Source organism: Capra hircus, chromosome 7 (genome assembly GCF_001704415.2).
Source record: "Capra hircus breed San Clemente chromosome 7, ASM170441v1, whole genome shotgun sequence".
NCBI classification, from domain to species: domain Eukaryota; kingdom Metazoa; phylum Chordata; class Mammalia; order Artiodactyla; family Bovidae; genus Capra; species Capra hircus.
In genome coordinates, this window is record NC_030814.1 from 71,308,275 (window position 1) to 71,335,217 (window position 26,943).

Sequence of the window (26,943 nt, forward strand, 5' to 3'; positions counted from 1 at the left end):
CCACCTGGGAAGCCCACAGGCATATGCATTACATATACAAAGCTGTAACTGCATGATGTACAGACATCTATGGGTCTCTCTACCAAAGAAGGGGGTCAGATCCATTGAGAAAACCAGTGACCACATTTCACATGCAGGGAGGGGGGCTTGGCCCTCAGGAAATAACTACAGGCCACAAGCAAACCTTCTTGGTTAATTTGAGAGGAATTTTTTTCAAGAATCATACCTAACGTTTAATTCAGCTTTCCATTTAAAAGTAAGAAACTTCATTCTGTGTGTGAAGATGAAAAAGTTCTGGAGATGGATGGTGGTGCTGGACGCACCTGAGTGTATGCCGTTGAACTTGTACACTTAAAAATGTTAAAAATGGGGACTTCCTGGTGGCCCAATGGTTAGAATCCACCTCCCACCACAAGAGATGCGGGTTAGATCCCTGGTAGGAGAGTTAAGATCCTGCATGCCACAGGGCAACTAAGCCCTCACGCCTCAACTTGACAGCCTGGGTGCTGCAACTAAGACCCGACACAGCCAAAAATAAAATATTTTTTAAATGTTAAAATCGTAAATTTTGTTATGTGTATATGTTACCACAATAAAGAAACTCCAAATATTCTTTAATAAATGCCTTAAGTGGGAATTCCTTGGCAGTCCAGTGGTTAGGACTCAGAGCTTCCACTGCCGGGACCCAGGTTCAATTTCTGGTTGGGGAACTAAGATCCCACAAGCTGCACAGTTCAGCCAAAAAAATAAAAAAGCCTTAAAGTCTGGGAGAAGAGACGAAGAAATCAGAAATGAGGGGGGTGAAGCAGAGGGCTGAGACTCATGAAGAGGGGACAAGAGGGACAGCAGGAGCCTCCCCTTTCTCCAGCCTGCTCAGGCCACCCAGCTCAGGCTGCAGCCTCCCGCCCTGGTTCTAGGGTTCACCAGGGCAGAAAGTTCCAGGAGGGGCTATCTCTCTGTATCCTGCTTTCCAATCCCTTAAGGGCGTTCTCTCACTCCCTAGAGTTGGGAGTCCAGCCTCCGCTTCACTCTTGCTATGTGTTTAAGAACAAGCCGTTTCCCTGTCTGAGCCTCCGTCTCCTGGCCGTGGATAAGGCTCAGGAGACCGCCTACCTCTCTTCCTAAACACTGTAAGATTCTCATAGTGGTTCTATAACTCGGGTTCACTCTGCCTGGATTCCAGCAGGAGTCCCAGAAGTCACGCCCAGGACCTCTTCAGCAAGCCCCAGCAAGTGGCCCTGTGCTCTCCTGCCCTTTCTGCTGCTCCTTCACAGGACTGTGCAGTGGTGCCCTTCCTGCTGCGCCTGCCTTGAGACCCGAACCATGCTGGGGGCCTGTCACACGTTCCCAGGGGAAGCTTACGGTGCATCCCATATTATGCTCGGGGAGGAGGGCCGGGGGTTTAGTGGGGGGGGGGGAAGGCAACTCAGGGACTCGGCCTGAGGCTCCAGGTGAAGCCTCCCGAAGCTCAGAGCCCCTTCGGGCGCAGGAGCAGCGGCGGGATCACCAGGGTACACTTCCCGAGGAAGGAAACCACAGCGGTCGGGAGGGCGAGGTCAGTGATTTGGTGATTTGTCCGGAAACCAGAGCTGGGGCAGCACTAGGCAAGGCGAGCACAAACCCAGCTTCCGCTCGGGACTGTCTATGGAACTTCGCTGGGGTGAGGAGCCCACCAGACCCTAGCCAAATTAATTAAGGAACAAATTCCTAATAGACCACCTGGGGGCGGGGCCGCGGGGCAAATAGGAGCCCTGAGTCGGGCTTTGCGATGGGCGGGGCCCGCTGCTGGGGCGTGGCTTTGGGCGGAGCCCGGGCTCCGCCCAGCGTCTCGGAGGGACTGCCCGCGAGCGCTATGGCGGCGGATCAGCGAGGGAAGGCCGCGACTCTGGCCCTGAGGCGGCGGCTGCTCAGGTACAGAGACAGCAGCGTGGGGGCGGCGCGTACGACGTACGCACGTCCGGCGCGGAGCCTGCAGGCCTCAGCTCCGCCGGGTCGCGTCCGGCTCCCGAGCCTACGGCCCCTGAGACCCTGCGGCGTTCAGCCCGTGGCAGGCGGTCGCTTCCTGCGCCTCCCCCGCAGCGTCTTATCCACCCTCGCAGCTGCAGCCGGGCGCCGGGGAAGACCTCCCTCAGTGGTGGCCTGCTCTCTGGACCTGGGGCCGGCCAGACAGAGACCCAGGAAGGGATTGAAAGTCCAGACGAAAGGTGGGGGTGGGAGGAGTCGGCTCACAGGCATCCTTAGAGAAAGTCTACCCTTGACCTGTGTCTGAGGGGCTCTTGGTGAACGTGGAGCGTGAGGCAGCCTTGGGCTAGAGCTTGGGCCTGGCCCCCAGCAGGGCAGCAGGCTTGGCAAGCAAGGACCATTAGGGCCGAGAGCCAGCCCTCTTCACTCTCCCAGCAAAGAGACACTGCCCTAGGGAGTCCGTGGGTCTGGAGCAGCCACTTTTTCCAGGACCCAGGGGACTCTGGGCACATTCATTCATATATGTATGAAGCCACATAGTCTTCAAATGACTTAAACAATTTTAGTTTTAGCAACTTCTTAACCCATCCTTCACCTTCCCAGCCACCTGTGGAGTGGGGGAACTGGAGGCAGGGACACAACACCTTGCCCTTCAAGCTTTTGTCCTTTCCAGAAACTGGGAAGATGTTGGGGGAGGCCTGTGATGGGTGGATTTCATCCTTCAGATCTTCAGACATGGCTGTCCATTTATTGCCTGTCCCTACAGCAATTCCTGCAGACTCTTTTTTCCTGAGGATCCTATTAAGATTGTCCGGGGCCAAGGGCAGTACATGTATGATGAACAGGGGGCAGAATACATCGATTGCATCAACAATGTGGCTCACGGTCAGTATTCACACTTCAGGATGGGGCAGAAGAGGATGCCAAGACAGAACCTAGTTCAGGGGTAATCTTCAGGTTGCAGAGGGGTGCAGGGAACTCAGGTTCAACTTAGCCAGCATCCATGTGCAGAGGAGACCCAGTCTTTCTATGGAAACTGTGGAAACATCCAAACACTAGCTGTGCTAAAATGCTTCCCTGGTGGCTCAGATGGTAAAAAGTCTGTTTGCAGTGCAGGAAACCCGGGTTTAATCCCTGGGTTGGGAGGATCCCCTGAAAGAGGAAATAGCAACCTACTCCAGTATCCTTGCCTGGGAAATCCAATGGACGGAGGAGCCTGGTGGGCCACAGTCCATGGGGTCACAAAGAGTCAGACATGACTGGGTGACTTAACACCACTAAAGCTGTGCTAAACCAGCAGGCGTCAAAGACCTAAGTCTACTGGTTCAGTTCCACTTGGAACTGATGGTGAGTTCAGAGAACAGCAGTCAGCCTAGCCATGATCAGCAACCCAGCAGGACCCTGGCCAGGCCCTGGCAGTCACAGCAAGGCTTTAGCCCTGGTAACCATCTCAGGTCCTGGACGAGGAAACTTAAGTAGGAATTCAGTTAACCAGATGAGGCCACCAGAGCTGGTGGAAGGAACGGGAGTCCAGTGACCCAGTAGGGAAATTAGAAGTTAGTAGAGCTGAAAGCAGGGGCTTTAGTTTCATTCTTCCTGGGTTCATATCCCTGTCCTCCACTTACTCCCTCTGTGGTCCTGGGTAAGCTTCAGTCTGTTAGGTTTGCTCATTTGCAGAATGGACATGATGATACTAGGTACACACCTCCAGGCATTTGGAGGGATTGAGTTAATTCATGTAACTTGCTTTGAGTGTGCCTGACACTTGGTGAGCCGCCAGTCATCTTCATTCTCTGGTTATAATCCTTGGCTGTTGGCCCTCATTACCTCCAGCCTCCCTAACTGGTAAAGTCAAGCAGACACCCCAATGCCATCTTCATCCCCGAAATCCCACCCACCCACCCCCATCTTTGTCAAGAGCAAGGCCTCAAGAAGCTTCTTCTAGATCAGGTTTCTGCTAGAGAACTTTGCATTCTGCCAGAATCTCAAGGTCTCCTTTCTAGGGCTTGCCTTCCAGACTGGCACCTCTGTCTTCAGACTCCCCTCTTTCCTCTGTACCTCTCCCTCCATAACTGCATCTCCTCTAGTTGGGTTTACAGATTGGGGCTGGGGGAGGCCTGGAGGGATTGGCTGATCGGAGCCAGCCGTATGATAGAGGTGGCCCTCTTGCAGTTGGGCACTGCCACCCTCTCGTGGTCCGAGCAGCACACGAACAGAACCAGGTGCTCAACACCAACAGCCGATACCTGCACGACAACATTGTGGATTACGCGCAGAGGCTGTCAGAGACCCTGCCAGAGAAGCTCTGTGTGTTTTATTTCCTGAATTCTGGGTAAGTGCACTATGGTATAGCCAGCCCCCAGTAAAAAGATGAGGCAGCAATTTGCTCACATGGGCAAAGCATAGTGTAACCAACTGAGTCTGGGGAGAGGCAGCCCTCAGTGTGCTGGGCACTCACACTTCCCAGCTGCAGGCCCTGCTGCTTCTCCGTCAGATCCAGTTTCCTGTTCTCTTTGTAAGGGGTGCCATTACCTCCCTTGTAGGATTGTTTTTGGGGCTTACCAAGGTAATATGTATCTTTGTTTGCTTTAAGAATATAGGGGCATGGTGCTGGGAGCTACAACCAAAATCCCAGCTCCATAAGGAACAGAAACATCCAAGATTCTTCAGAGAAATACAAAATAACAGGGAGGAGTCTTGGTCTAGAGGAAAAGTACAGAGAATCAGTACGCTTGCCTGGAAAATCCCATGGATGGAGGAGCCTGGAAGACTGCAGTCCATGGGGTCGCTGAGGGTTGGACACAACTGAGCAACTTCACATTCACTTTTCACTTTCATGCATTGGAGAAGGCAATGGCAGCCTACTCCAGTGTTCTTGCCTGGAGAATCCCAGGGACAGGGGAGCCTGGTGGGCTACCGTCTATGGGGTTGCACAGAGTCCGACACGACTGAAGTGACTTAGCAGCAGCAGAAGCAGTGAGGGGGGCTGGCCTCCTCTGAGAGGGTTGGGGAAGACTTCCCTGAAGAAGTAATGTTAGGCTAAGCACTGACTGGGGGCTACCTGGATGAGGAGGAAGAAAGGTTGCTGCCAACTCCATTTGCAGTATTCTTGTCAAGGTTGGTCATCACACAGAACAGCCTGTGCAAAGGCCCTGTGGCAGGACGAGTATTTGCACAGTTGAACTGAAAGACAGCCATGGAGGGAGGGCAGAGCGTGGGAGAAGACACTGGGGAGGGAGGCAGGGCCCGTCACTTAGGGCTTCTTTAGTCAAGTAAGGTACTTGTTTATCCTAAGAGCATTGGGAAGCCATCAGAGAGCTTTAATCAGGTAAGTGATGTCACCAGGGCTGGAGGAGAGCAAGAATGGACACCGTTAGGCACCAGTTTAGTGACTGGGTGACAGGAGACGCTACGCTGGGAGTAGTGATGGCAGGTGAAGGCATGTACACAGAACCAACCCAGTGTGCCCTGGAGAGAAGAGTACAGAGAATAACGAGGCATAGGAGTGCAGAGACCTGGTCTCTTTGCTGCCCTTGTCTTCCTGTGTCTCTCAGTAATATTGATAGTTACCACTCTCTGGAAGTGCTTTCTGGTCTTGCTGCCAGAACATTTCATGCTTCTGGTTTTCTGCCAGCTTCTGGCTGCTACTCTATCTCCTTTGCCAATTCCTCCCCTTCCATTTCTCAGGGCTGATCTTCTCTGAGGCCCTCTCCCTTCCTGATCTCATCCATTCCTGTGTATTTTATATTGTCCACATGCTGCTGACCCCCACATTTGTATCTTAGACCCAGATGTTCCCCATGTGTTTCTGCCTCGAGGCTCTAACCACCCACTTGACTTTGGAACATGTCTAACGTCACCTGTCCAACAGATACAAGAGTTGACCGACTTCACTAACACCTGGCATGGGACTGTGGCATTCGCTCTCCCTGACGTTCCCAGGCAGCTGCCCCAGACCTTCCCCAGGAGGCTGGCTGTGCCTCACCACCACCACCCTCTCTCTCCTGGCAAGTGACAGGAGAGTGCACCTCTGCTCAAGTTAGCAACGCGCCCTCCTTCCAGTCCTGCATTAAGCCCGTCACATCTGTCTGCACGCTGGCTCCTAACTCCATCCAACTCTCCATCCACACGGCCACCACCTGCTCTCATCTTTGTGTCCTTCTTCTAGTTCTCCTCACTTGCACCTTAATTGCTTTCTACTCCATTAGATACACAGAGAGGCTTCCTCCTCATATGGGAGCTGAATCATGTCCCTTCTCTGATTAAAACTTTACAATGGCTTCATCTGGCACTGAGAAAACCCAGGCTCCTTCTGCAGCCCTACCTGTCCTCCTCACTTCCTCTCTCAGGCTTCTCCTGGCCTTTTTTGTCATCTTGTGGTTTCCTGAGCTCTTTCCCTTCACAGGGTCTTTGTGTGCTGCTCACTCTGCATAGGAACTATTCTCAAGACTCTACAGGTATGGCCTTAGTCAGCTTTGGCTGCCATAGTAAAACACTGCAGACAAGGTGGCTTAAACAGAAATGTGTTGTCTCATAGTTCTGGAAGTCATAATCCAAGATCAAGGTGCTGGCATGTTTGGTTTCTTTGAGGCCTCGCTCCTTGATTGCAGGTGGCAACCTCCTCGCTGTCTTCACATGGCCTTTTTCCAGTCATGCACAATCCTTGATGTCTCTGTGTGTGTCCAAATGTCTTCTTTTAAAGACACCAGTCATATTGGTTTAGGGCCACACAAATGGGCTCATATTAAGTTAATCGCCTCTTGAAAGGCCCTGTCCCCAAATACAATCACATTCTAAGATATTAGGAGTTAGGGCTTCAACACATGGATTTTGGGGGACATCCCTTATCAAAGGTAGAGCCCCTTCTAGTTCTTGACACCCTATGTCCATTGTAGTGCTTACCAAATGATCGTTCTGTCTTCATTTTAGGGCTTCCGTGACACATACTAGAACGTAAGTTCCAAGAAGGCCAGGGCCTGCCTGTTTTACTTAATATTTTCGCCCCCAGCTCCTAGGACATTGAAGGCATTTGATACATATTTATTGAATGAATAAGTGAATGACTAACGAATGGTGTCCTAAGAATCTTCTTGCTGCTAGAAGGGTTCCTCCATTCCCCTCCAGGTTTCTCTGTAGGAAGCAGTTATCTAGGAGGGAAAGGCCTGAACAGCTGCTCAAGAAGTGTTCACCTTTTCTGTCATAGGTCAGAAGCCAACGACCTGGCCCTGAGGCTGGCACGCCAGTACACAGGACACTGGGATGTGGTGGTATTAGATCAGTAAGTGCCATTTCCAGAAGCATGGGCATGCCGCTTATTGGGAATCAGTGAGGCTCTGACTTTAGGTGCCTTGGGAAGGAAAGATGAGAGGCCTGGGCCTGCAGAGGATCACGAGGACCTGGCCACAAAGACACCCCCATGCGGATACCCAGCGTCTCTTTCCCCTGGCATCTCTTCCATTATGACAGCTTCTGGGAAGCAGAGAATGCTTTAAAAGGTGGTGAGAATTGGTCCCACATTTTAGGTATTAAAACTGTAACTCCCAGTGTATTTAGTATCTGCTGTGTGCAAGACCTAGGCACAGGGTTAGAGCATGATCACATTTAAAATCACAACCACAAGAGAGAAAGAGCACCCTGCCCCAACTTTACAGAGGAGAGAACTGAACCCAAAGATTTTAACAGTTAGCCACCATTACATAGCTAATGAGTGGCCTTGTAGGAAGGCTTGCTGACTCCAAGACCTGTGCTCATTCCTGGCCCCAGGACTTGGGCTATGTCAGAAAGCTTGGTCTTGCCTGACTGTTTCCTGAGATGGATGGACAGTGGTCAAGGCCAGGCCAGGAGGTACGAGCCTAAGTCCCCTCTCCTTTTTCCTCCCCAGTGCTTATCACGGTCATCTGAGCTCCCTGATTGACATCAGCCCCTACAAGTTCCGGGACCTGGATGGGCAGAAGGAGTGGGTCCACGTGGTATGCACTGCTCAAGTGGGCAACAGGTCGGTGCTTGCACCCCAGCCTGGATGACGTGGCGCTGTCCCTCCCCACAGGCACCTCTCCCAGATACCTACCGGGGCCCCTACCGGGAAGACCACCCCAATCCAGCTGTGGCCTACGCCAGTGAGGTGAAACGTGTGGTCAGCAGCGCACAGGAGAAGGGCAGGAAGGTAACCGTATCCATGCAGCTCTGGTCCAGCAAGCTGCAAATGTTGCTTGCCCTGGACTGGATCTTGGGAACCCTGAGAGAAATTGGAACCAGGGCCTGCCCTGTGGGAATCTAGGAGTGGGGTTAATTGTTCAATTGAGAGTTTAGGTAGAGATATATCCTGGACATTACTAGAGTCCAGGGGTCCAGGCTGGACTGGTGTGGGTGTGAAGGTGGGCCTGTCGGGGGAGAAGCGGGTACTGACTAATTTTAGTAATAGAAGGTAAGTAGGCATTAGCCACTCAAGGCAGGGTAGGAGGTAGACAAAGCCATCTTCAACAGCCCAGTGGCCTGTGCAGAAACCATGTGACTGCAGAGTCAGGCTGTGTAGGCAGAAAATAAGCCTAGAAAGGCAGGTGGGACCATAGGTCAGAGGACTGCAAGTGCCCTTCTAGCCGAGGGGCTAGAGGCTATAGGGGACCTTTACAGAATTTTAAGAGAGAAGGTAATGGGACCAGGGGATGCACTTGAATGGTGTCAGTCTGACATGGTGCCCTGCAAAGGCCCTGTTGGCCTGAGCAGTGGGGAGACGAGAGATTGTCTTACCCTGGAAGAGCAGCAGCCACAGCAACAGTAGAAGGGAGGCAGCTAGCAATTGGTGTGAAGGCTCTCTAGAAGACTTTGCTGAAACAGTGGCAACTGAACACAGGATATACAGAAAAGACCAGCCAAAAAGGTTGGCAGAATCAGCTGGGAAACTTGGCTTACGCATTTCAGATGCTCTGCACCTACTTGTATTAAATCAAGTAGATTTAATAAGAGATTGCTCTGAAGGTTAGCATGGGTGGGTGACCAGTTTCCCACCCCACTGGTCCGTCCTTTATTGCAGCAGTAGCCTCTGAAACAGCTCCAAGGCAGAGCAGAGTTTGGAAGTCATTGCCATAAGCAAAAGGGTCAGTGATGGGTTTTAAATAGGACAATGATGAGCTCAGTGTCTGGGTTGAGGCATTACCCTGGTGGCCAGTGAAGGATGGACTGGAAGAGATGTCCAGTTAGAAAGCAGCTGCAGGAGGGCAAGGCAGAAACTAGCAGATCTGCCCAGGAGGGGAAAGGAGGGTACAAAGATGTTACAGGGATAAGAGTCAGAAGCTGTGCCAGCTGATGGGTGAAGAAGGAGGCTGGATCAAGGATGGGGCCAGATTTCTGTCCTAATTAGGACGAATGGGATTCACCATATGGGGGAAGGAAGGAACAGGTTTATGGCGGAGAAGTCAGTGAATTTCATCTGGAACACACTAAGTACAGGGGGTCTCACTGCCAGGTGGTAAGAATTGATTTGAGGCCTGAAAAAACTTCATTGCAAATATTCAGATAGGATGTGGAGCCCAAAGTGGGAGCACGGTGATAACAGTAACTCATGTTTGGAGCCAGCACTGAGCCAGCATCAGAGGATGCACCAGCTTGCCGCTCAGCCCCACCACAGCACCACTCCCTTCTCCTCCACAGATTGCAGCGTTCTTTGCTGAATCTCTGCCCAGTGTGGGAGGGCAGATCATTCCCCCTGCTGGCTACTTCCCAGAAGTGGCAGGGTGAGTAGGTGGGAGAGGCTGCCTGAGGGTGGGGTCTCCTAGCCTTGCTTCCAAATTCCAACCTCAGCCTGGCCTATTTGCCAGAGTTGTCAAAGTCCCTGAAGAAATAGTGGCTCCCAAAAGGCCAGACACCTGCCTCAGGACCCCACCTTACCTTTGGCAACACCAGGATTCAGAGTCCCAGGACATCTCAGCTCCTGGTTTACTCCCTCTCACCACAGTCTCCCATCAGCCGTGTGTCCTCTGCCACAGGCACATCCGCAGGGCCGGAGGGGTCTTTGTTGCAGACGAGATTCAAGTGGGCTTTGGCCGAGTAGGCAAGCACTTCTGGGCCTTCCAGCTGCAGGGGGAAGACTTCGTCCCCGACATTGTCACCATGGGCAAGTCCATAGGCAATGGCCACCCTGTAGCCTGCGTGGCCACAACACAAGCTGTGGCAAGGGCATTTGAAGCCACTGGCGTTGAGTACTTCAACACGGTGAGTAAAACCTCCAGACCAGGAAGCACCATGGTAGCTTCTGTAGGAACAAACTCACTGCTGCTGCTGCTGCTGCTGCTGCTGCTGCTGCTGCTGCTAGGTTGCTTCAGTTGTGTCCAACTCAGTGCGACCCCATAGACGGCAGCCCACCAAGCTCCCCCGTCCCTGCGATTTTCCAGGCAAGAATACTGGAGTGAGTTGCCATTTCCTTCTCCAATGCATGAAAGTGAAAAGTGAAAGTGAAGTCGTGTCCGACTCTTAGTGACCCCATGAACTGCAGCCTTCCAGGCTCCTCCATCCATGGGATTTTCCAGGCAAGAGTACTGGAGTGGGGTGCCATTGCCTTCTCACTACTACTCACTAATTTTTTGGTAAATATAATTATTTTTTCATCAATATTAATAGATATAACCCATATAAACAAAACCTTTTCAGCTTCCTCACAAATTTGGGAAGTATAAAAGGTTCTAAGACCAAAAGTGTGAGAACCACTACATTATCATTCAATTCTAGTTTTTTCAAATCTTTATATTAACTTTTGACTTATTACCACTTTTTCTTTTGATATTTTTTCTATAAAATATGGTGAGGTGATCTGGTATTTGATTGTTCTACATGTCCTTAGGAAATTGTGGGTTCACTAAATGTTGTTTGCCAGACTCTCTGAATATCTCTTGAGTCACACTTGTTAACTATGTTGTTTGAATCTTCTATATTCTTGCTGGATTTTTTTTTCTACTTAATCTATTAATAATTAAGGATTATTTAAATATCACACTATGATGAAAAATGATCAACTTTTTCTCATAATACTATTAATTTTTACTTCAGATATTATGAAGCTATTAAGTGTGTGTGTATTTTTAAGGGGTGTCATGCCACTTGGCTTGAGGGATCTTAGTTCCTCTACCAAGGATTGAACTTGTGCCATTAGCAGTGAGAGCACAGAGCCCTAACCACTGGACTGCCAGGGAATTCCCAGTATATGTGTATTTTTGTTTTTGTATGTTCATTGGGAATTGAATCTTTTCTTGATTGAGTTATAATTGACATTTGTTTCAGGTGTACAACATAATTCAGTACTTGTATGAAAGTAGTGAAAGTGTTAGTCACTGGTGTCTAACTCTTTGCAGCCCCATGGACTGTAGCCCTCCAGGGCTCCTCTGTCCATGGAATTCTCCAGGCAAGAATACTGGAGTGGGTAGCCATTCCCTTCTCCAGGGGATCTTCCTGACCCAGGAATCAAACCGGGGTCTCCTGCATTGCAGACAGATTCTTTACCAGCTGAGCTACCAGGGAAGTCCATTGTACAGGCATTACCACTGTCTTAGTTTTCGTTATTATACATTTTCAATCACCCCCCAAAGCATCCCCATACCCATTAGCAGTCACTCCCCATTGCCTTCGCTCTACAAATCCTGGCAATCACTAACTTTCTTTCTGTCTCTGTAGATTTGCTGGTTCTTGACATTTCGCATAAGTAGAGTCACATAATATGTGACTGTTTCTGTCTGACTTCTGTCACAAAGCACAGTATTTTCAAGGTCCATCCATTGTCATAGCATGAATCAGTTCTTCATTCCTTTTTTTGAATGAATAATGTTTCATTGTATGAGCATATCATGTTTCATTTATCTGTTCTTCAGTTAACGTTTTAGCTATTTGCCTTCCTTGGTTATTATGAGTAATACTGCAGTTGACCATTCAGTGTGGATGTTTTGGTATGGACATATGTTTTCAATTCTTTGGAGCATATACCTATGAATGAAATTGCTGGGTTACATGGCAACTCTAAGTTTAACTTTCCAAGGAATGACAGACTTTTTCCAAGCAGCTATACCACTTTACATGCAATTTATGAGGGTTCCAGTTTTTCCGTATACTCTCCAGCATTTATTTTCTATCTTTTATCATAGCCATACTAGTGAGTGTGAAGTGGTATCTTAATGTAATTTGCATTTGCCTGATGGCCAGTGGTGTTGAGAATCTTCTTATGTGCTTATCGGCCATACACACACACACACTCCAATGTATATGACGTATATATTCCAATATGTTGTTGTTCTTGTTCCGTTGCTAAGTTGTGTCCAACTCTTTGCGACCCCAAGGGCTGCAGCGTACCAGGCTCTTCTGTCCTCTACTCTCTCCCAGAGTTTGCTCAAATTCATTTCCATTGATTTGGTGATGCTACCTAACTGCCTCATTCTCTGCCACCCACTCTTCCTTTAGCCTACTATCTTTCCCAGCATCAAGTCTTTTCCAGTGAGTAGACTCTTCACATGAGGTGTCTAAAGTATTGGAGCTTCAGTTTCAGCATCAGTCTTCCAATGAGTATTCAGGGTTGATTTCCTTTAGGATTGACTAGTTTGATTTCCTGGCAGTCCAGAGGACTCTCAAGAGTCTTCTTCAGCACCACAATTCAGAAGCATCAGTTCCTCAGCACTCAGCCTTCCTTATGGTCCCACCTTTCACATCCATCTATGACTACTGGAAAAACCATAGCTTTGACTATACAGATCTTTGTCAGCCAAGTGATGTCTCTGGTTTTTAATAAGCTGTCTAGGTTTGTCATAGCTTTCCTTCCAAGGAGCAAGTATCGTTTAATTTCATGGCTGTGGTCACAGTCTGCAGTGATTTTGGAGCCCAAGAAAATAAATCTGTCAGTGCTTCCATTTTATCCCCTTCCATTGCCTTGAAGTGATGGGACCACATGCCATGATCTTAGTTTTTTAAATGCTGAGTTTCAAGCCAGCTTTTTCACTCTCTTTTTTCACCCTCATCAAGAGGTTGTTTAGTTCCTCTTCACTTTCTCTAATTAGAGTGGTATCCTCTTCATATCTGGGGTTGTTGGTATTTCCCCTGGCAATCTTGATTCCAGCTTGTGATTTATCCAACCCAGCATTTCTCTTGATGTACTCTGCATATAAGTTAAATAAACACGGTGACAATATACAGTCTTGACGTACTCCTTTCCTAATTTTGAACCAGTCTGTTGTTCCATGTCTGGCTTTAGCTGTTGCTTCCTGACCTGTATACAGGTTTCTCAGGAGACAAGTAAGGTGCTCTGATATTCCTATTTCTTTTAAGAATTTTCCGCAGTTTGTTGTGGTCTACACAGTCAAAGGTTTTAGAGTAGTCAATGAAGCAGCGGTAGATGTTTTTCTGAAATTCCCTTGCTTTCTCTATGATCCAACAAATATAGGCAGTTTGATCTCTGGTTCGTCTGCCTCTTTGAAACCCGGCTTATACATCTGGAGGTTATCGGTTCACATACTACTGAAGCCTAGCCTAAAGGATTCTGAGCATAAGTTTGCTAGCATATGAAATGAGCACAGTTGTTTAGTAATTTGAACATTCTTTTGCATTGCCTTTCTTTGGGATTAGAATGAAAAGTGACCTTTTCCAGTCCTGTGGCCACTGCTGAGTTTTCCAAATTTGCTGACATATTGAATGCAGCACTTGAACAACTTTGTCCTTTAGGATTTGAAATAGCTCAGCTGGAGTTCTGTCACCTCCACCAGCTTTTCTCATAGTAATATTCCTAAAGCCCACTTGACTTCACACTCCAGCTTTTGCCCATGAAGCCTTTGCCCAGCTTCATGTCCAGCTCTAGATGAGTGACCACACCATCATGATTATCTGGGCCATCAAGACCTTTTTTGTACAGTTCTTCTGTATATTCTTGCCACCTCTTCTTAATCTTGTCTGCTTCTGTTAGATCCTTACTGTTTCTGTCCTTTATCATGCTGGTCCTTGCATGAATGTTCCCTTGATGTCTCCAGTTTTCTTGGAGAGATCTCTAGTCTTTCCTGTTCTATTGTTTTCCTCTGTTTCTTTGCATTGTTCATTTAAGAAGGCCTTCTTATCTCTCCTTGCTATTCTCTGCAACTCTACATTCAGTTGGGTGTATCTTTCCCTTTTTCCCTTGCCTTTCACTTCTCTTCTTTCCTCAGCTATGTATAAAGCCTCCTCAGACAACCACTTTGCCTTCTTGCATTTCTTTTTTATTGGAATGGTTTTGGTCACTGCCTCCTATACAGTGTTACAAACCTCCATCCATAGTTCTTCAGGCACTCTGTCTACCAGATCTAATCCCTTGAACCTATTCATTACCTCTACTGTATAATCATAAGGGATTTTTTTTTTAGGTTATACCTGAATGGCCTAGTGGTTTTCCCTACATTCTTCAACTTAAACCTGAATTTTGCAATAAGGAGTTGATGATCTGAGCTACAGTTAGCTTCAGGTCTTGTTTTTGCTGACTGTATAGAGCTTCTCCATCTTTGGCTGCAAAGAACATAATCAGTCTGATTTCAGAGACTGAGTCATCTCTTGGGTTGTTCGAAAAGGGCATTTCCTATGACCAGCATGTTCTTTTGACAAAACTCTGTTAGCCTTTGCCCAGCTTCATTTTGTACTCTAAGGCCAAACTTGCCTGTTATTCCAGGTATCTTGACTTCCTACTTTAGCATTCCAATCTCTTATGATAAAAAGGACATCTTTTTTTGGTGTTAGTGCTAGAAGCTGTTGTAGGTCAACTGGTCAACCTCTTTGGCATCAGTGGTTGGGCACAGACTTGGATCACTGTGATGTTGAATGATTTGCCTTGGAAACAAACCAGGATCATTCTCTTGTTTTTGAGATTACACTCAAGTACTGCATTTCAGACTCTCTGGTTGACTATGAGGGCTACTCCATTTCTTCTAAGGGATTCTTGCCCATAGTAGTAGATATAATAGTCATCCGAATTAAATTTGCCCATTCTCATCCATTTTAGTTCACTGATTCCTGAGATGTCAACATTCATTCTTCCCATCTCCTGCTTGACCATGTCCAATTTTCCTTGATTCTTGGACCTAACATTCCAGGTTCCTATGCAATATCATTCTTTACAGCATCAGACTTTACTTTCACCACCAGAAACATCCACGACTGAGTGTCATTTCCACTTTGGCACAGCTGCTTCACTCTTTCTGGAACTATTAGTAATTGCCCTCTGCTCTTCCCCAGTAGCATATTGGACACCTTCCAGTCGGGGGGCCTCATCTTCCAATGTCATATCTTTTTGCCTTTTCATACTGTTCATGAGGTTCCCATGGCAGGAATACTGGAGTGGGTTGCCATTTTCTCCTCCAGTGGACCACGTTGTGTCGGAACTGTTTACTGTGACCCGTCTGTCTTGGGTGGCCTTACAAGGTGTGGGGCCATAGCTTTATTGAGTTACACAAGCCCCTTTACCATGACAAGGATGTGATTCTTGAAGGAGATTCCAATATATATGACATATGTATTTGAAATAATATATCCTTTGCACATTTTTAAATTGGGCTACTTGTCTTTTCCTTTTTTTGCTGAGTTTAATATTTCTTTATATATCCTAAATACTAGTTTTTTTATGTTCTTATCAAACATAAAATTTTCTCCCTTTGAGTTGTCTTCTTTTGAAGCACAAAAGTTTTTAATTTTGATGAAGTCCAGTTTACTTTTTCTCTGGTTGCTTGTACTTTGGAGTCATAGCTAACAAACCATTACCTAATCAAAGATCAGGAGAATTTACACCTGTATTTTCCTCTAAGAATTCTCTAGTTTTAGTTCTTATAGTTAGGTCTTAGATCCACTTTGAGCTAATTTTCAGATGGTATGAGCTGGAGTTACTTGACTTGGCATCCAGTTGTCCCAATACTTTTTTGCTGGGAAGACTATTCTTTGTTATATTTTACCCCATTAAGTGGTCTTAGCACCCTTGTCAGGAATCAATCAATCATAACTATATGGATTTAATGGTTTCTTTATAAACTTTCAGCTGTGTTCTATTGTTCTGTATATCTACCCTCTTGCCAGTTCCACATAGTCTAGACTACTATACTTTGTAGTATGTTTTAAAATCAAGAACTGTTAGTCCTCCAGTCTTTGTTCTTCTTTTTGAAGATTGTTTTGTCTGTTCTGGGTCCCTTGCATTTCATTGTGAATTTTCAGAATCAGCCTGTCAATTTCCATCTAAAAAGCAGCTTGGAGTTTGATAAGTGATTGCATTGAAGCTGTAGATCAATTTGGAGAGTATTGCCGTCTTAGCAGTATTAAGTCTTCTAATCTGTAAACATATCTGTCCATTTATGTAGGTCTTTTGATTTTTTTCAGTGATGTTCATAATTTTCTTCATAAAATGATGAAAAAAAATTTGGGGCTGCACTACACAGCATGCAGGATCTTAGTTCCCTGACCTGATATCAAACCCGCACCCCCTGTAGTGGAAGCATGGCGTCTTAGCCACTGGACTGCAGGGAACTCCCTGTAAAAGTCTTGAACTACTTGTATTAAATTTACTCCTAAGTATTATTTTTTATGGCTTTATAAATGGAATTGTTTTCTTCATCTTACTTTAAGATTCTTCATTTATGGTATATAGAAATGTAGATGATTTTTGGATATCAATCTTATATCATGCAACCTTACTGAGTGCATTTATTAGCTCTAATAGTTTTTTACAGATTCTTGAGAATTTTCTATGTACAAAGTCATGTCATCTATGAATAGAAATAGTTTACTTGTACCTTTCTATTCTGAATGCCTTTAATTTCTTTTTCTTGCCTAACTGCCCGAGAATCTCCAGTATAATGTTGACTAGAAATAGCAAAGGTAGACATCTTGTCTTGTTCCTAATCTTAGGGAAATAACGTTCAGTCTTTCACCATCGGGTATAATATCAGCTGTGAGTTTTTCTTTTTTTCTTTTTTTTTTTAGCTGTGAGTTTTTCATAGAAGCATTTTATCAGGTTGAAGAAGTTCCTTTTTTCCCTAATTTGTTGAGAGCTTTTATAATGAAAGGCTGTTTGGGGTTTTTGGGGCTGTATTGGGTCTTAGTTGTGATCCACAGGCTTTCCTAGGGTGCACACTTTTCTGTAGGTGTAGAGTACAGGCTCCAGAGCATACAGGCTTAGTAGTTATGACACACGCGCTTAGTTGCCCCACAGATCTAGTGTGAGATCTTAGTTCCCCAACCAGGAATCAAACCCATGCCCCCTGTTTTGGAGGGCAAATTCTTAACCCCTGGACCACCAGGGAAATCTGGAAAAGCTGTTGAGTTTTGTCAAATTCTCTTTCTTCATTTATTGTAATGATTGTTTGATTTTTTTTGTCCTTCATCCTATTAATATGGTTAGTATTTACATTCCTGAGATTAAGTCCACATGATCATGGTGTATAATCCTTGTTATATGTTGCCAGATTCAATTTATTATATTTTTGGAGGATTTTACATCTAGTTCTTAAGAGATATTGATCTATAGTTTTCTTGGGATATCTTTGTCTGGTTTTGGTATCAGAGTAACACTGGTTTCAAAAAATGAGGCAGGAAGTGGTCATGCTTCTTGTGTCTTCTGGAAGACTTTCTGAAAGATTGGTGGTAATTCTTTAAACATTTTGGTAGAATTCACCAGTTGCTTTGTGGGATTTTTTTTTATTACTGATTAGTTGCTTTTACTTGCTTCAGGTCTATTCAGATTTTCTATTTCTTCTCAAAGCAGTGTTAATACTTTTTATCTTTCTGGGAATTTGTCTATTTCATCGAAGTTATCTAGCTTGTTGACATATGTTCATATTATTCCCTATAGGAACTCATTTTTACTTATATAAGATTGGCAGTGATATACCCTCTTTCATTCCTGATCTTCATAATTTGACTCATTTTTATCTTTGTCAGTCTCACTGATGTCTGTCAATTTTGTTGATTTTCTCAAGGAATCAGTTTTTGGTTTTGTTGATTTTTTTTTCTTTTGTTTTTCTATATTTCTGTTTATTTCCACTATATAGTCTTTATGATTTTCTTTCTTTTTGCTTTGGGTTTAGTTTGCTCTTCTCTTTTATACTTTCTTAAAGTGAAAGTCAGAGAAGGCAATGGCACCCCACTCCAGTACTCTTGCCTGGAAAATCCCATGGACGGAGGAGCCCGGAAGGCTGCAGTCCATGGGGTCATTCATTCGAGTTTTTTTTAACAAAAGTATTTACAGATGCCAAGTTTTCTGTAAGCAGTACTTTTATTGCATCCCACGAGTTTAGGTATGTTGTGCTTTTTTCCTTTTTCCTTTATCTCTAAATATGTCCTAATCTTCCTTATGACTTCTTTGACCCATTGTTTCAGTTAATTTCTACATATTTTTTAGTTTTTCTTTGTTCTTTGTTTCTAGTTTTATTCTGCTGTGGTGAGAAAAGATACATTCTAGGATTTCAGACTTTTAAAATATATCAACACTTGTTTTATGGTCTAATATATATAGTCTATCATGGAGAATGTTCCATGTGCACTTGAGAAGAGTATTTATGCTGCTTTTTTGAAGTGGAGTGTTCTGTATATATCTGTTAAATCTAATTGGCTTATAGTGTTGTTCAGGCTTATTTCCTGGTTGATCTTCTGTCTAGTTTATTATTGAAAATGAGAGATTGAACTCCCAACCATTTTTGTTGAGTTCTATATTTCTCCTTTCAGTTCAGTTTTTGTTTTATGTATTTGGGGGCTCTAATTTTTTTAATATAATTTATTTATTTTAATTGGATGGGGGCTCTATTGTTAAATACATAACTCTTTTATCATTATAAAATGTTTTCTATGTTGCTAATAGCAGTTTTAATCTTGCAAGTCTTTTATGTCGAATATTACAATAGCCACCCCAGCTCTCTTGGTTTCTGCTTGCATGGCATACATTTACTCTCTCGCTTTCAACCTACTTGTGGGATTTGAGTTACTGTCTGATGTCCTTTCACTGAAGAAATACTGTTAGTATTTCATGTAAAGTAGATCTGCTGCTGACAAATTTTTTCAGTTTTTTGATTATCTAGAATTATCTTAGTTTCTCCTTTATCTTTTTTGAAAGTTTTTTCCCCACACCATGCGGCTTGCAGGATGTAGGCTGTTAGTTTCCCTATAGGGATTGAACTCAGGCCCTTGGCAGTGAGAACGTGGACTCCTAACCATGGGACCCCCAGGGAATTCCCATCTCCTTTATATTTGATGGATACTTTTACTTTATATAGAATTCTGGACTGACAGTATTTTTCTTTCATCACTTTGAATAGGTCAGCCCACTGTCTTCTGGCTTTTAGGGTTTCCGAAAGGTTTCCCTGGTAGCTCAGTGGTAAAGAATCTGCTTGCCAATGCAGGAGACCCAAGTTTGATCCCTGGGTTGAGATCCCCTGGAAAAGAAAATGGCAACCCACTCTAGTATTGTTGCCTGAGAAACCCCATGGACAGAGGAACCTGATGGGCTACAGTCCATGGAGTCACAAAACAGTCGGACATGATTTTGCGACCAGAAACAACAATGGTGAGGAATCAGCTATTAATCTTGTTGAGGATCTCTTGTACGAGATGAGTTGCTTCTCGATAATTTCAATTTTTTTTTTTGAGGTATAATTAACATACAACATCATATTAGTTTCAGGTGTACCATATGATTCAACATCTGTGTATGTTGCAAGATGGTAACCACAGTAAGTCTACTTGGCATCCCTCACCAAAAAGGTAGTGTTTTTTCCTTGTAATGAGAACTTTTAAGGTCTGTTCTCTTAGCAGCTTTCAAGTATACAGCACAGTGTTACCTGTCTGCCTGCCTGTTTGCTTGCTTTGGCCACACCACGGGCATGTGTGATCTTAGTTCCCCGACCAAGGATCAGACCTGTGCCCCTTGGAGTGAAAGTAGAGTCTTAACCACTGGACTGCGAGGAAAGTCCCCAGTATTGTTAACTGTAGTCACCATGCTCTACAGTACATGCCTGTGATTCATGTATTCTGTAACCCATTTCACCCACCCTCTTTGTTTTTGTCTTTCAGTAGTTTGGTTATGTTGTGTCTAGGTATAGAGTATTCTACTTGGAGTTCATTGAGTTCCTTGGATGTTTAAATAGTTGTTGGGGTCCGGTTTGGTTTTTTTTTTTAGTCACATTTAGTAAGTTTTTTACCATTGTTTCTTCAAATATTCTTTTTGCTCCTTTCTCCCTCTCCTCTCCTGGAATTCTCCTTTGCATATGTTGGAATGTTTGGTCCCACATCTCTCTGAGGCTCTGTTCATTTTTTTGTCATTCTTTTTTCTTTCTGATTTTCAGACCTGACATATCAAGTTTACTGATTCTTTCATCTGCCTGATCACATCTGCTGTTGACCTTAGTGAATTTTTCATTTCAGTTACTATGCTTTTCTATTGAGTTCTTTTTTTATAAATTCAGTTTCTTTATTGATATTCCAAATTTGGTAGGACACTATATTCATGCTTAGCTTTTTAGTTCTTTAGATACTATTTCTTCTAGTGTTTAAGCATATTTATAACATCTGATTTAAAGTCTTTGTGTAAAAAGAGAAAAAGTCTTTGTCTAATGAGGCCATCATTGAGCTTCCTCTAGAACAGTTTCTATTGATTCTACCCCACCACTACCACTGCTCCATATATGGACCATGCTTTCATGATTCACAATTTTCTGTTGAAAATTAGACATTTAAAATAATATAATGTAGGAAATCATTTTTCTTCCTCATGGTTTGTTGTTTGTATATTGCCTTTTCTAAACTAGTTCTGTAAAGTCTCTGTTGTCATGCGTGACCACTGTAGTCTCTGCTTGGTTAGATTTGAGATCGTCTAATGACTAGACAGACATCTTACATTCCTGAAACCAAGAGCTGTGTCATTCTTTGACAAGGGGCCCTGTGTGTGTGTTGGCACATGCCTTCAACACTCAGCCAAGCAGTTGACAGCTCTGCCTTAGCCTTTATTTCCTTCTTCTGTGAACCCTCAAGTTAGCTGGTGGTAAGAGCTTAGAGCTTTTCCAGGCTTCCTGAACATGCACATAGCATGGGGTATGAACATAGCCCTACACATCTGCATGGCCTTTTAAATGCCCAGGACTATGGGCATTTAGGAAAAAGCCCAGGGCTTTTTTCATTTTCCTTCTATTGTTCCCCTGTGGTGATCTTGGGGAAAAGACCTATCTACTATGCTAGTTCAGCATGTTGACCAGGCCACAATTGTAAACCAAAGATGCTGTGGGTAGGGACTTCGCTGGCAGTCCAGTGGTTAAGACTTCACCTTCCAATTCATGGGCTTGATCTCTGGTCAGGGAGCTAAGATCCCACATGCTTCTAGGCCAGAAAACCAAAACATAAGACAGAAGCAATACTGTAACAAATTCAATAAAGACTTTAAAATTGTCCACATCAAAAAAAAAAAAAAAATGACACTATGAGTGGAACATACCACCTTGTAATGAGTTCACAGTTGGTAATAATATACAGTTAGTAACCTCAATTCATCCCCTGTGTCCATTCCACATATAATTTGTTGTGACATTATCAGAAAGCTGCCTCATAGCAGAATCACCTAGGAAGGTTTTTATGATCTCAGGTATGAGATTCTACACCCAAATTTCCAAGATGGTCTACAGGATACCACTACATACCCATTAGAATAGCTGCAATTAAAAATGCCACAATTCCAAATGTTTTTGAGGATGTGGAGTTCCTGGGATTTCATAGACTAATGGTACAAGTGTAATATGGTACACAACCACTTTGGAAAACAGTTTCACATTTTTTATAAAGTTAAATGTACATTTATCAAGCAGTCTAGCAGTTCCGTTCCTAGGTATTTACCTAAGAGAAATGAAACCATATGTTAACAAAAAGACTTTATTATAAATTGATAAGTTTTATTCATAAATAGACAGAAATCAAAATAAGCTGAGTCTATCAGTAGGAATTTGGATAAACAAATTGTAGTATGTCTATACAATGGAATACTATACAGCCATAAAATGAACAAACTACCAATACACATATTAAGTTTTTAAAAACATTGAGCAAAAGCTAAGCACAAAAGTGTTCATATTTTGTGATTCTATTCATATAACATTCCAGAAAAGGCAAAACTGTGGCGAGAAAGCAGGTCAGTGGTTACCTGGGCCAGTAGTGGAGAGGGGCACAAGGAAGCTTGGGGAATGGTAGAAATGTTTTATATCTTCATGGTAGTGGAGTTTCTACAAGTATATACATTTGTCATATGAGGTAGACACAACTGAGCAACTAAGCATAGATTTGTCAAGTCACACTGAACTATATACACTTAAAATATATGCAGTTTATTGTATGTATGTTGCTTCAGTCGTGTCCGACTCTTTGCGACCCCATGGACTATAGCCCGCTGGGCCCTTCTGTTCATGGAATTCTCCAGGCAAGAATACTGGAGTGCATTGCCAGGCCCTCCTCCAGGGGATCTCCCTAACCCAGGGATCTTATGTCTCCTGCATTGGCAGGTGGGTCCTTTACCACTAGCACCACCTGGGTATGTATACTATACCTCAGTAAAGGTTTTAAGATACACTTAAAAAAAAAAAAAAGATGGTCTGTAGGAGGTCCCCTAGCCAGATAGGCTAGGTTTAAGTCAGACATAACATATTTTTATGTGAAGTCTCTTCTTTTAAGACATTAATACCTAATTCAAAACCTTTAATTATGCCACACAAGCCAAACAAAATGAATCCTCAGGCTCCATTTGGCTCACAGGCAGCCAGCTTGTGATGTACGCCCTAAAATCTACCTTGAGCTCAGCCGGTAAAGCTGTGAGCTAAAACTACAGAGTGACTTTTCCTGGGTGTGGCTCTGGCATGTTGCTCTTGATTCTCCTTGGAAGAGGTGATGGGTAGTACAATGAAGTGGGCCTGGGTCCAGTCCATGAGATGGGACCCGGAAGCCTTCTGACAAAAACCAGTTCTTTGAGAATGCCCAGAACACCCTCTCTTCTGATTTTTGCATCTTCCTGGGGAACCTACTGCATCCCTGGCTTTCTTACTGGATCCCTGCTAATGCATCTCCATTAGTACCTGGAAAGGCAGGGACGATCCATGGGGGCCTCAAGAGAACCCCATCTGCTGCCCAGAACACTTGAGTCATTGGTTCATGCCTGTCCTCATCTGCCTTTGGAATGTGTGTGGCAGTTCTGCTGCCCCTCACGCTCCCTGGGGCATGGCCCACTCTGCTGGGCACCTGAACTGCCCTTTGTCCCCTGGCTTAGTTTGGGGGCAGCCCAGTGTCCTGTGCTGTGGGGCTGGCCGTCCTGGATGTCTTGGAGAAGGAGCAGCTGCAGGCTCACGCAGCCTGTGTGGGCAGCTTCCTGATGGAGCTCCTTGGACAGCAGAAAGCCAAACATCCCATTCTTGGAGACATCAGGTGAGGCTAAAAACAGCAGTCATTATCTACCAGGGGCCTGGTATGGTTCCTTCATTCACCCTGTCACCCCACCTGGGATGGTGGCAACTTTTTATCGAGGAGAAACTGAAGCACCTATAGGTGCTCTTGCCCAAGATGGCACCTGGCGGGAGGTGGGGTGGTAAAAGAATCAGACTTTACTCTGTCCACACTGAGGGTTCCTCCCTATCATTTAGTTCCTGCTACTGACCACCCTCTGAGGGTTCCTACAACTCTCAGCCTCCCTGGGAGGTAGAGGTGTGAGCCCTGGTCAGCTTTCTGACAGGGGCTTGGCTGAGACCGAGGCAGCGGATGAAAGCAAGGACCTCGGTCCCTCAAGCCTTGTCTCCTGAGATGTCACCTTCTGCTCCAGGGGTGTTGGGCTCTTCATTGGTGTGGATCTGATCAAAGATGAGGCCACAAGAATGCCAGCAACCGAAGAGGCTGACTATGTGGTGTCCAGGTATTTTTTCCTTGAAACAAGTTGCCTTTGTAGTGTTTACTGCTCTGACTGGGAAAGAGCTCCCCCCTTGCCTCTCCTTTTTGACCCACGCCCCTAGACATGCTGGGCCCACAGAGTGCAGGCCATTCCCAGCCTGAGCAGCCATTTCGATCAAGACAATACCAAAGCTGCTGGAGCTCTCAGACCCAGGCAGCCACAAGCCTGCATTTCACAGCCCCAGGCTGCCTGAGAGAAGCCGCTTCTCCAGAGCCACAGCTGGGACTGTGGCAGAAGCAGACTCCCTACTGCTAGGTTTTCAGATGGACTCCTGCTCCTCATCTCGGCGGGGAGTGTCTGAGGACTCGGCATCTTAAGACTCAGAAGCCCTCACCCCCGACCCTGGCTTGCATGTTCACTTGAGCCCCAGGACCCTTCCCCTTCTTGTTTAGTTATTCCCTTTTTTCTTCCATTCTTTACTCCTACCCACTTCCCCCTCCTTGGAAAACCCATCTAGTGTTTGATGTGTATTCTTATTCAAGTTGTAAAATGTGCATCCATTCTGTTTTGAATTCATACAAACTATACTGATGTAAAAATCTCTCCACATGGATTTGGAGGCTGACCCCTCCTGCATGGCCACCCAACCCTTGCCTTTCTGCTGAAGCACATCCACCAGCTTGCCCACCAGTTCTCTCAGGGAGCCTCAGGACTCGGGAATTCAGAATGATCTCTGGGAAAGAGGGAGCCAGCTCTTCAGCCAAGCCTGACTGCCTCCACTTTACAAGCACCCCTCTCTGCACCCACCCCCCAGCCCCGTGTAGTTTCTCCAGTTGAGTGAAAGCAGTGCCAGTGTTTCACCGGCAGTCACCCTGCTAGGAGGAGCCAGAGCTGGATTTGAAGTCAGAACCTGGGCTTTCTAGCACGGCTGTTGTCAGTGCCAGGAAGACCGGGATGGGATAAGGGAGCCAGAGGCAGGCTGAGGACACTGTTCCTGATAAGACTTACATAAAAGTAATACACTTTAAAAATGAGAGCAGTGGGTCAGAGAATGTAAATAGTCACATCAGACCCCTTCTCGAGAGGCCAAAATACCTTCCTGGGTTAAAAGTATAAATGTGGACTATTAAAAGTTATTACTAGGTACCAATGATAATGCTGAAGAGAGTAAAGTCATCTTCCAAAAAGAACTGGAAATTAAAACTGGATAGTCCAGCCTGGAGTTACAAGATAGTCTGGGTGCAGGGTAGAGAAGGGGGTGGCAGGAGTTACTGAAGCTAGGTTACATGAATTCACTGCACTATTCTATTTGTGAATGCTGGACCCTTCCTATGACAAAAAGTAAACCATGCAGGACATAAACCATACGTCGAAATGGAAAAAGCAGGGCATCTTGACATCCACATTGTAGCCCCACGGCCATTCTGTTTGGCTTACACTGGGCCTCTAGGGATGGATGAAGCAAGACCCCTGCTCTGGGGGCGGAGGTGGGGGGGTGGCAGCAGCCTCAGGGCACCTCAGATGGGAATGCTGTGCTTGTCTTTGATGCTAGGCCACAGAGTTGGGCAGGAATCTGGGTGGGGGTTGGCCAGTGCTGTTATTTTGGTGGGAACTGGCTTAGGTGGGTTCTGAGAGCAGTGTGGCTGCCAACACCAGGCTGAGAAATCTGAAGATCTGTATGGAGTGCCCTTGGCCGGTGGGCAGCAGGATCTGCTGTGTCCTACCTTCACAGGCTTAAGGAGAACTACATTTTGTTGAGCACCGACGGGCCTGGGAGGAATGTACTAAAGTTTAAGCCCCCGATGTGTTTCAGCTTGGACAACGCACGACACGTGGTAGCAAAGCTAGATGCCATCCTGACAGGTGAGCCTGGAGCCACAACCTCCCAGTATGCCCAGGGACAGGGGTCTAACAGCTGAGCCAGGTGTCCTCTGAGCAGTGCAAGGAGTGGGGAGGCCTATTCCTGCCTGTGCCCCCAAAACTCGGAGCCCTGGGCAGGCACCAGTGTGGCATGCAGGACAAGGGAAAGCAGGGCTGGGCCCAACTGTCAGAACCACAGTGGGAGATTTCCATTATATCTTATAGCTTCTTATACCCTCATAGCTTCCCTGAGACAGGTGGTAGCAGCTTTGTTTTTCAGTTGCTAAGTGGCTAAAATGAGATGTGCTCAGGACGGATTCAACGCGAAATCCCTTACCACATTGGTCTCCCGTGACTCCCCTACAGCCCAGGGGCAACCACCCCACCATCCCCAACCAGATTACTTTCTACTGTACTGCCCCCAGTTCTCCCTAGTAGAGTCATTTAGAAGTGGAACGGGACCTGCTGGGAGAAAGGAATGTATTTTTGAAGGTGGACCATTCTGAGTGGTCCTGTGGTATTTTTCAGACATGGAAGAGAAAGTGAGAAGTTGTGAGACCCTAAGGCTCCACTCCTGAGGCAGCCCTGCTGAGAGGTATCTTCCTCTAGGTAAGTGGCCTTGCTTCTTGTTCCCAGAAGACTCAGAGCTGGCTTCCTTACCATCCATCAGCAGCTCCTATATTTGTTCCAAGTGGTGTATCTTTCCCACAGGTTAATTTCAACACTGGCAGGCTCTAGGTGCCTTGAGCTCCACATCTCTCACCCCTGAAAAGCTATTTCCTTCCCCAGCCAGTTCCTCTATAAGATACAGAACTTTTGTGAGGCTATATCCACCCAGGCCCCAGACAAGGGCTGCATCTTAGCTATCTTAGGTCTCAGTCACTAGACTTGGCGCTCCAGCCAAGCCAGCAAATACCACCGCCAGATGGGGCCGTTACATGACAACCAGGAGGGACACTGTTGCCCAGATCCAGCTGGTCCTTTGTGTATCCCCTCTCGTCTTCAGGTTTCACAACTTCGCTGGGATAGAATCCCGTTTTCAATGGCAAGTCAACACAGGTGTTCCAGGGTGCTCCAGACTCCAACTGGCCTGGGCCAGCATCCCCATTCAAGGTGGTAACCCTCACTGTACTGTCTTCACCTCCTTGAACAACTGCCTCAAACCTCTGCCGCTCCACTTTCTTTAAAGCTGTGCAAGTCCTACGCAGGGCCAAGTCATTAAAGGAAACTAACCAAAGACGAAGACAGTGTGT

At 45.7% G+C, this 26,943-nt stretch overlaps 1 protein-coding gene across 4 annotated transcripts; it reads left to right on the plus strand.

Moving 5' to 3' along the window:
• PHYKPL (5-phosphohydroxy-L-lysine phospho-lyase) lies at window positions 1,816–26,933 on the plus strand. Of its 4 annotated transcripts, none has more exons than XR_001918318.1 (13): window positions 1,816–1,911; window positions 2,729–2,847; window positions 4,135–4,294; window positions 7,166–7,240; window positions 7,844–7,931; window positions 8,009–8,125; window positions 9,610–9,692; window positions 9,945–10,170; window positions 23,219–23,373; window positions 23,765–23,854; window positions 24,069–25,693; window positions 26,219–26,299; window positions 26,697–26,933. XR_001918318.1 is itself a non-coding variant. In XM_018050573.1 (13 exons), the coding sequence occupies exons 1-12, from the start codon at window positions 1,853–1,855 to the stop codon at window positions 26,266–26,268; spliced, it is 1,353 nt and encodes a 450-aa protein (XP_017906062.1). In that variant the 5' UTR covers window positions 1,816–1,852; the 3' UTR covers window positions 26,269–26,299; window positions 26,697–26,933. The 4 variants fall into 4 exon arrangements, 3 of the variants coding, with proteins under 3 accessions (XP_017906062.1, XP_017906063.1, XP_017906064.1); XM_018050573.1 differs by having other exon boundaries at window positions 25,563–25,693; XM_018050574.1 differs by having other exon boundaries at window positions 25,644–25,693.

Excerpts from the sequence above, each read along its gene's own strand:
- PHYKPL (XM_018050573.1), top strand. The coding sequence starts at position 1,853 with ATGGCGGCGGATCAGCGAGGGAAGGCCGCGACTCTGGCCCTGAGGCGG. Across the intron at positions 2,848-4,134 it reads CATCAACAATGTGGCTCACG|TTGGGCACTGCCACCCTCTC; the intron begins GTCAGTATTCAC and ends GCCCTCTTGCAG. Across the intron at positions 23,374-23,764 it reads CCCATTCTTGGAGACATCAG|GGGTGTTGGGCTCTTCATTG; the intron begins GTGAGGCTAAAA and ends CTTCTGCTCCAG.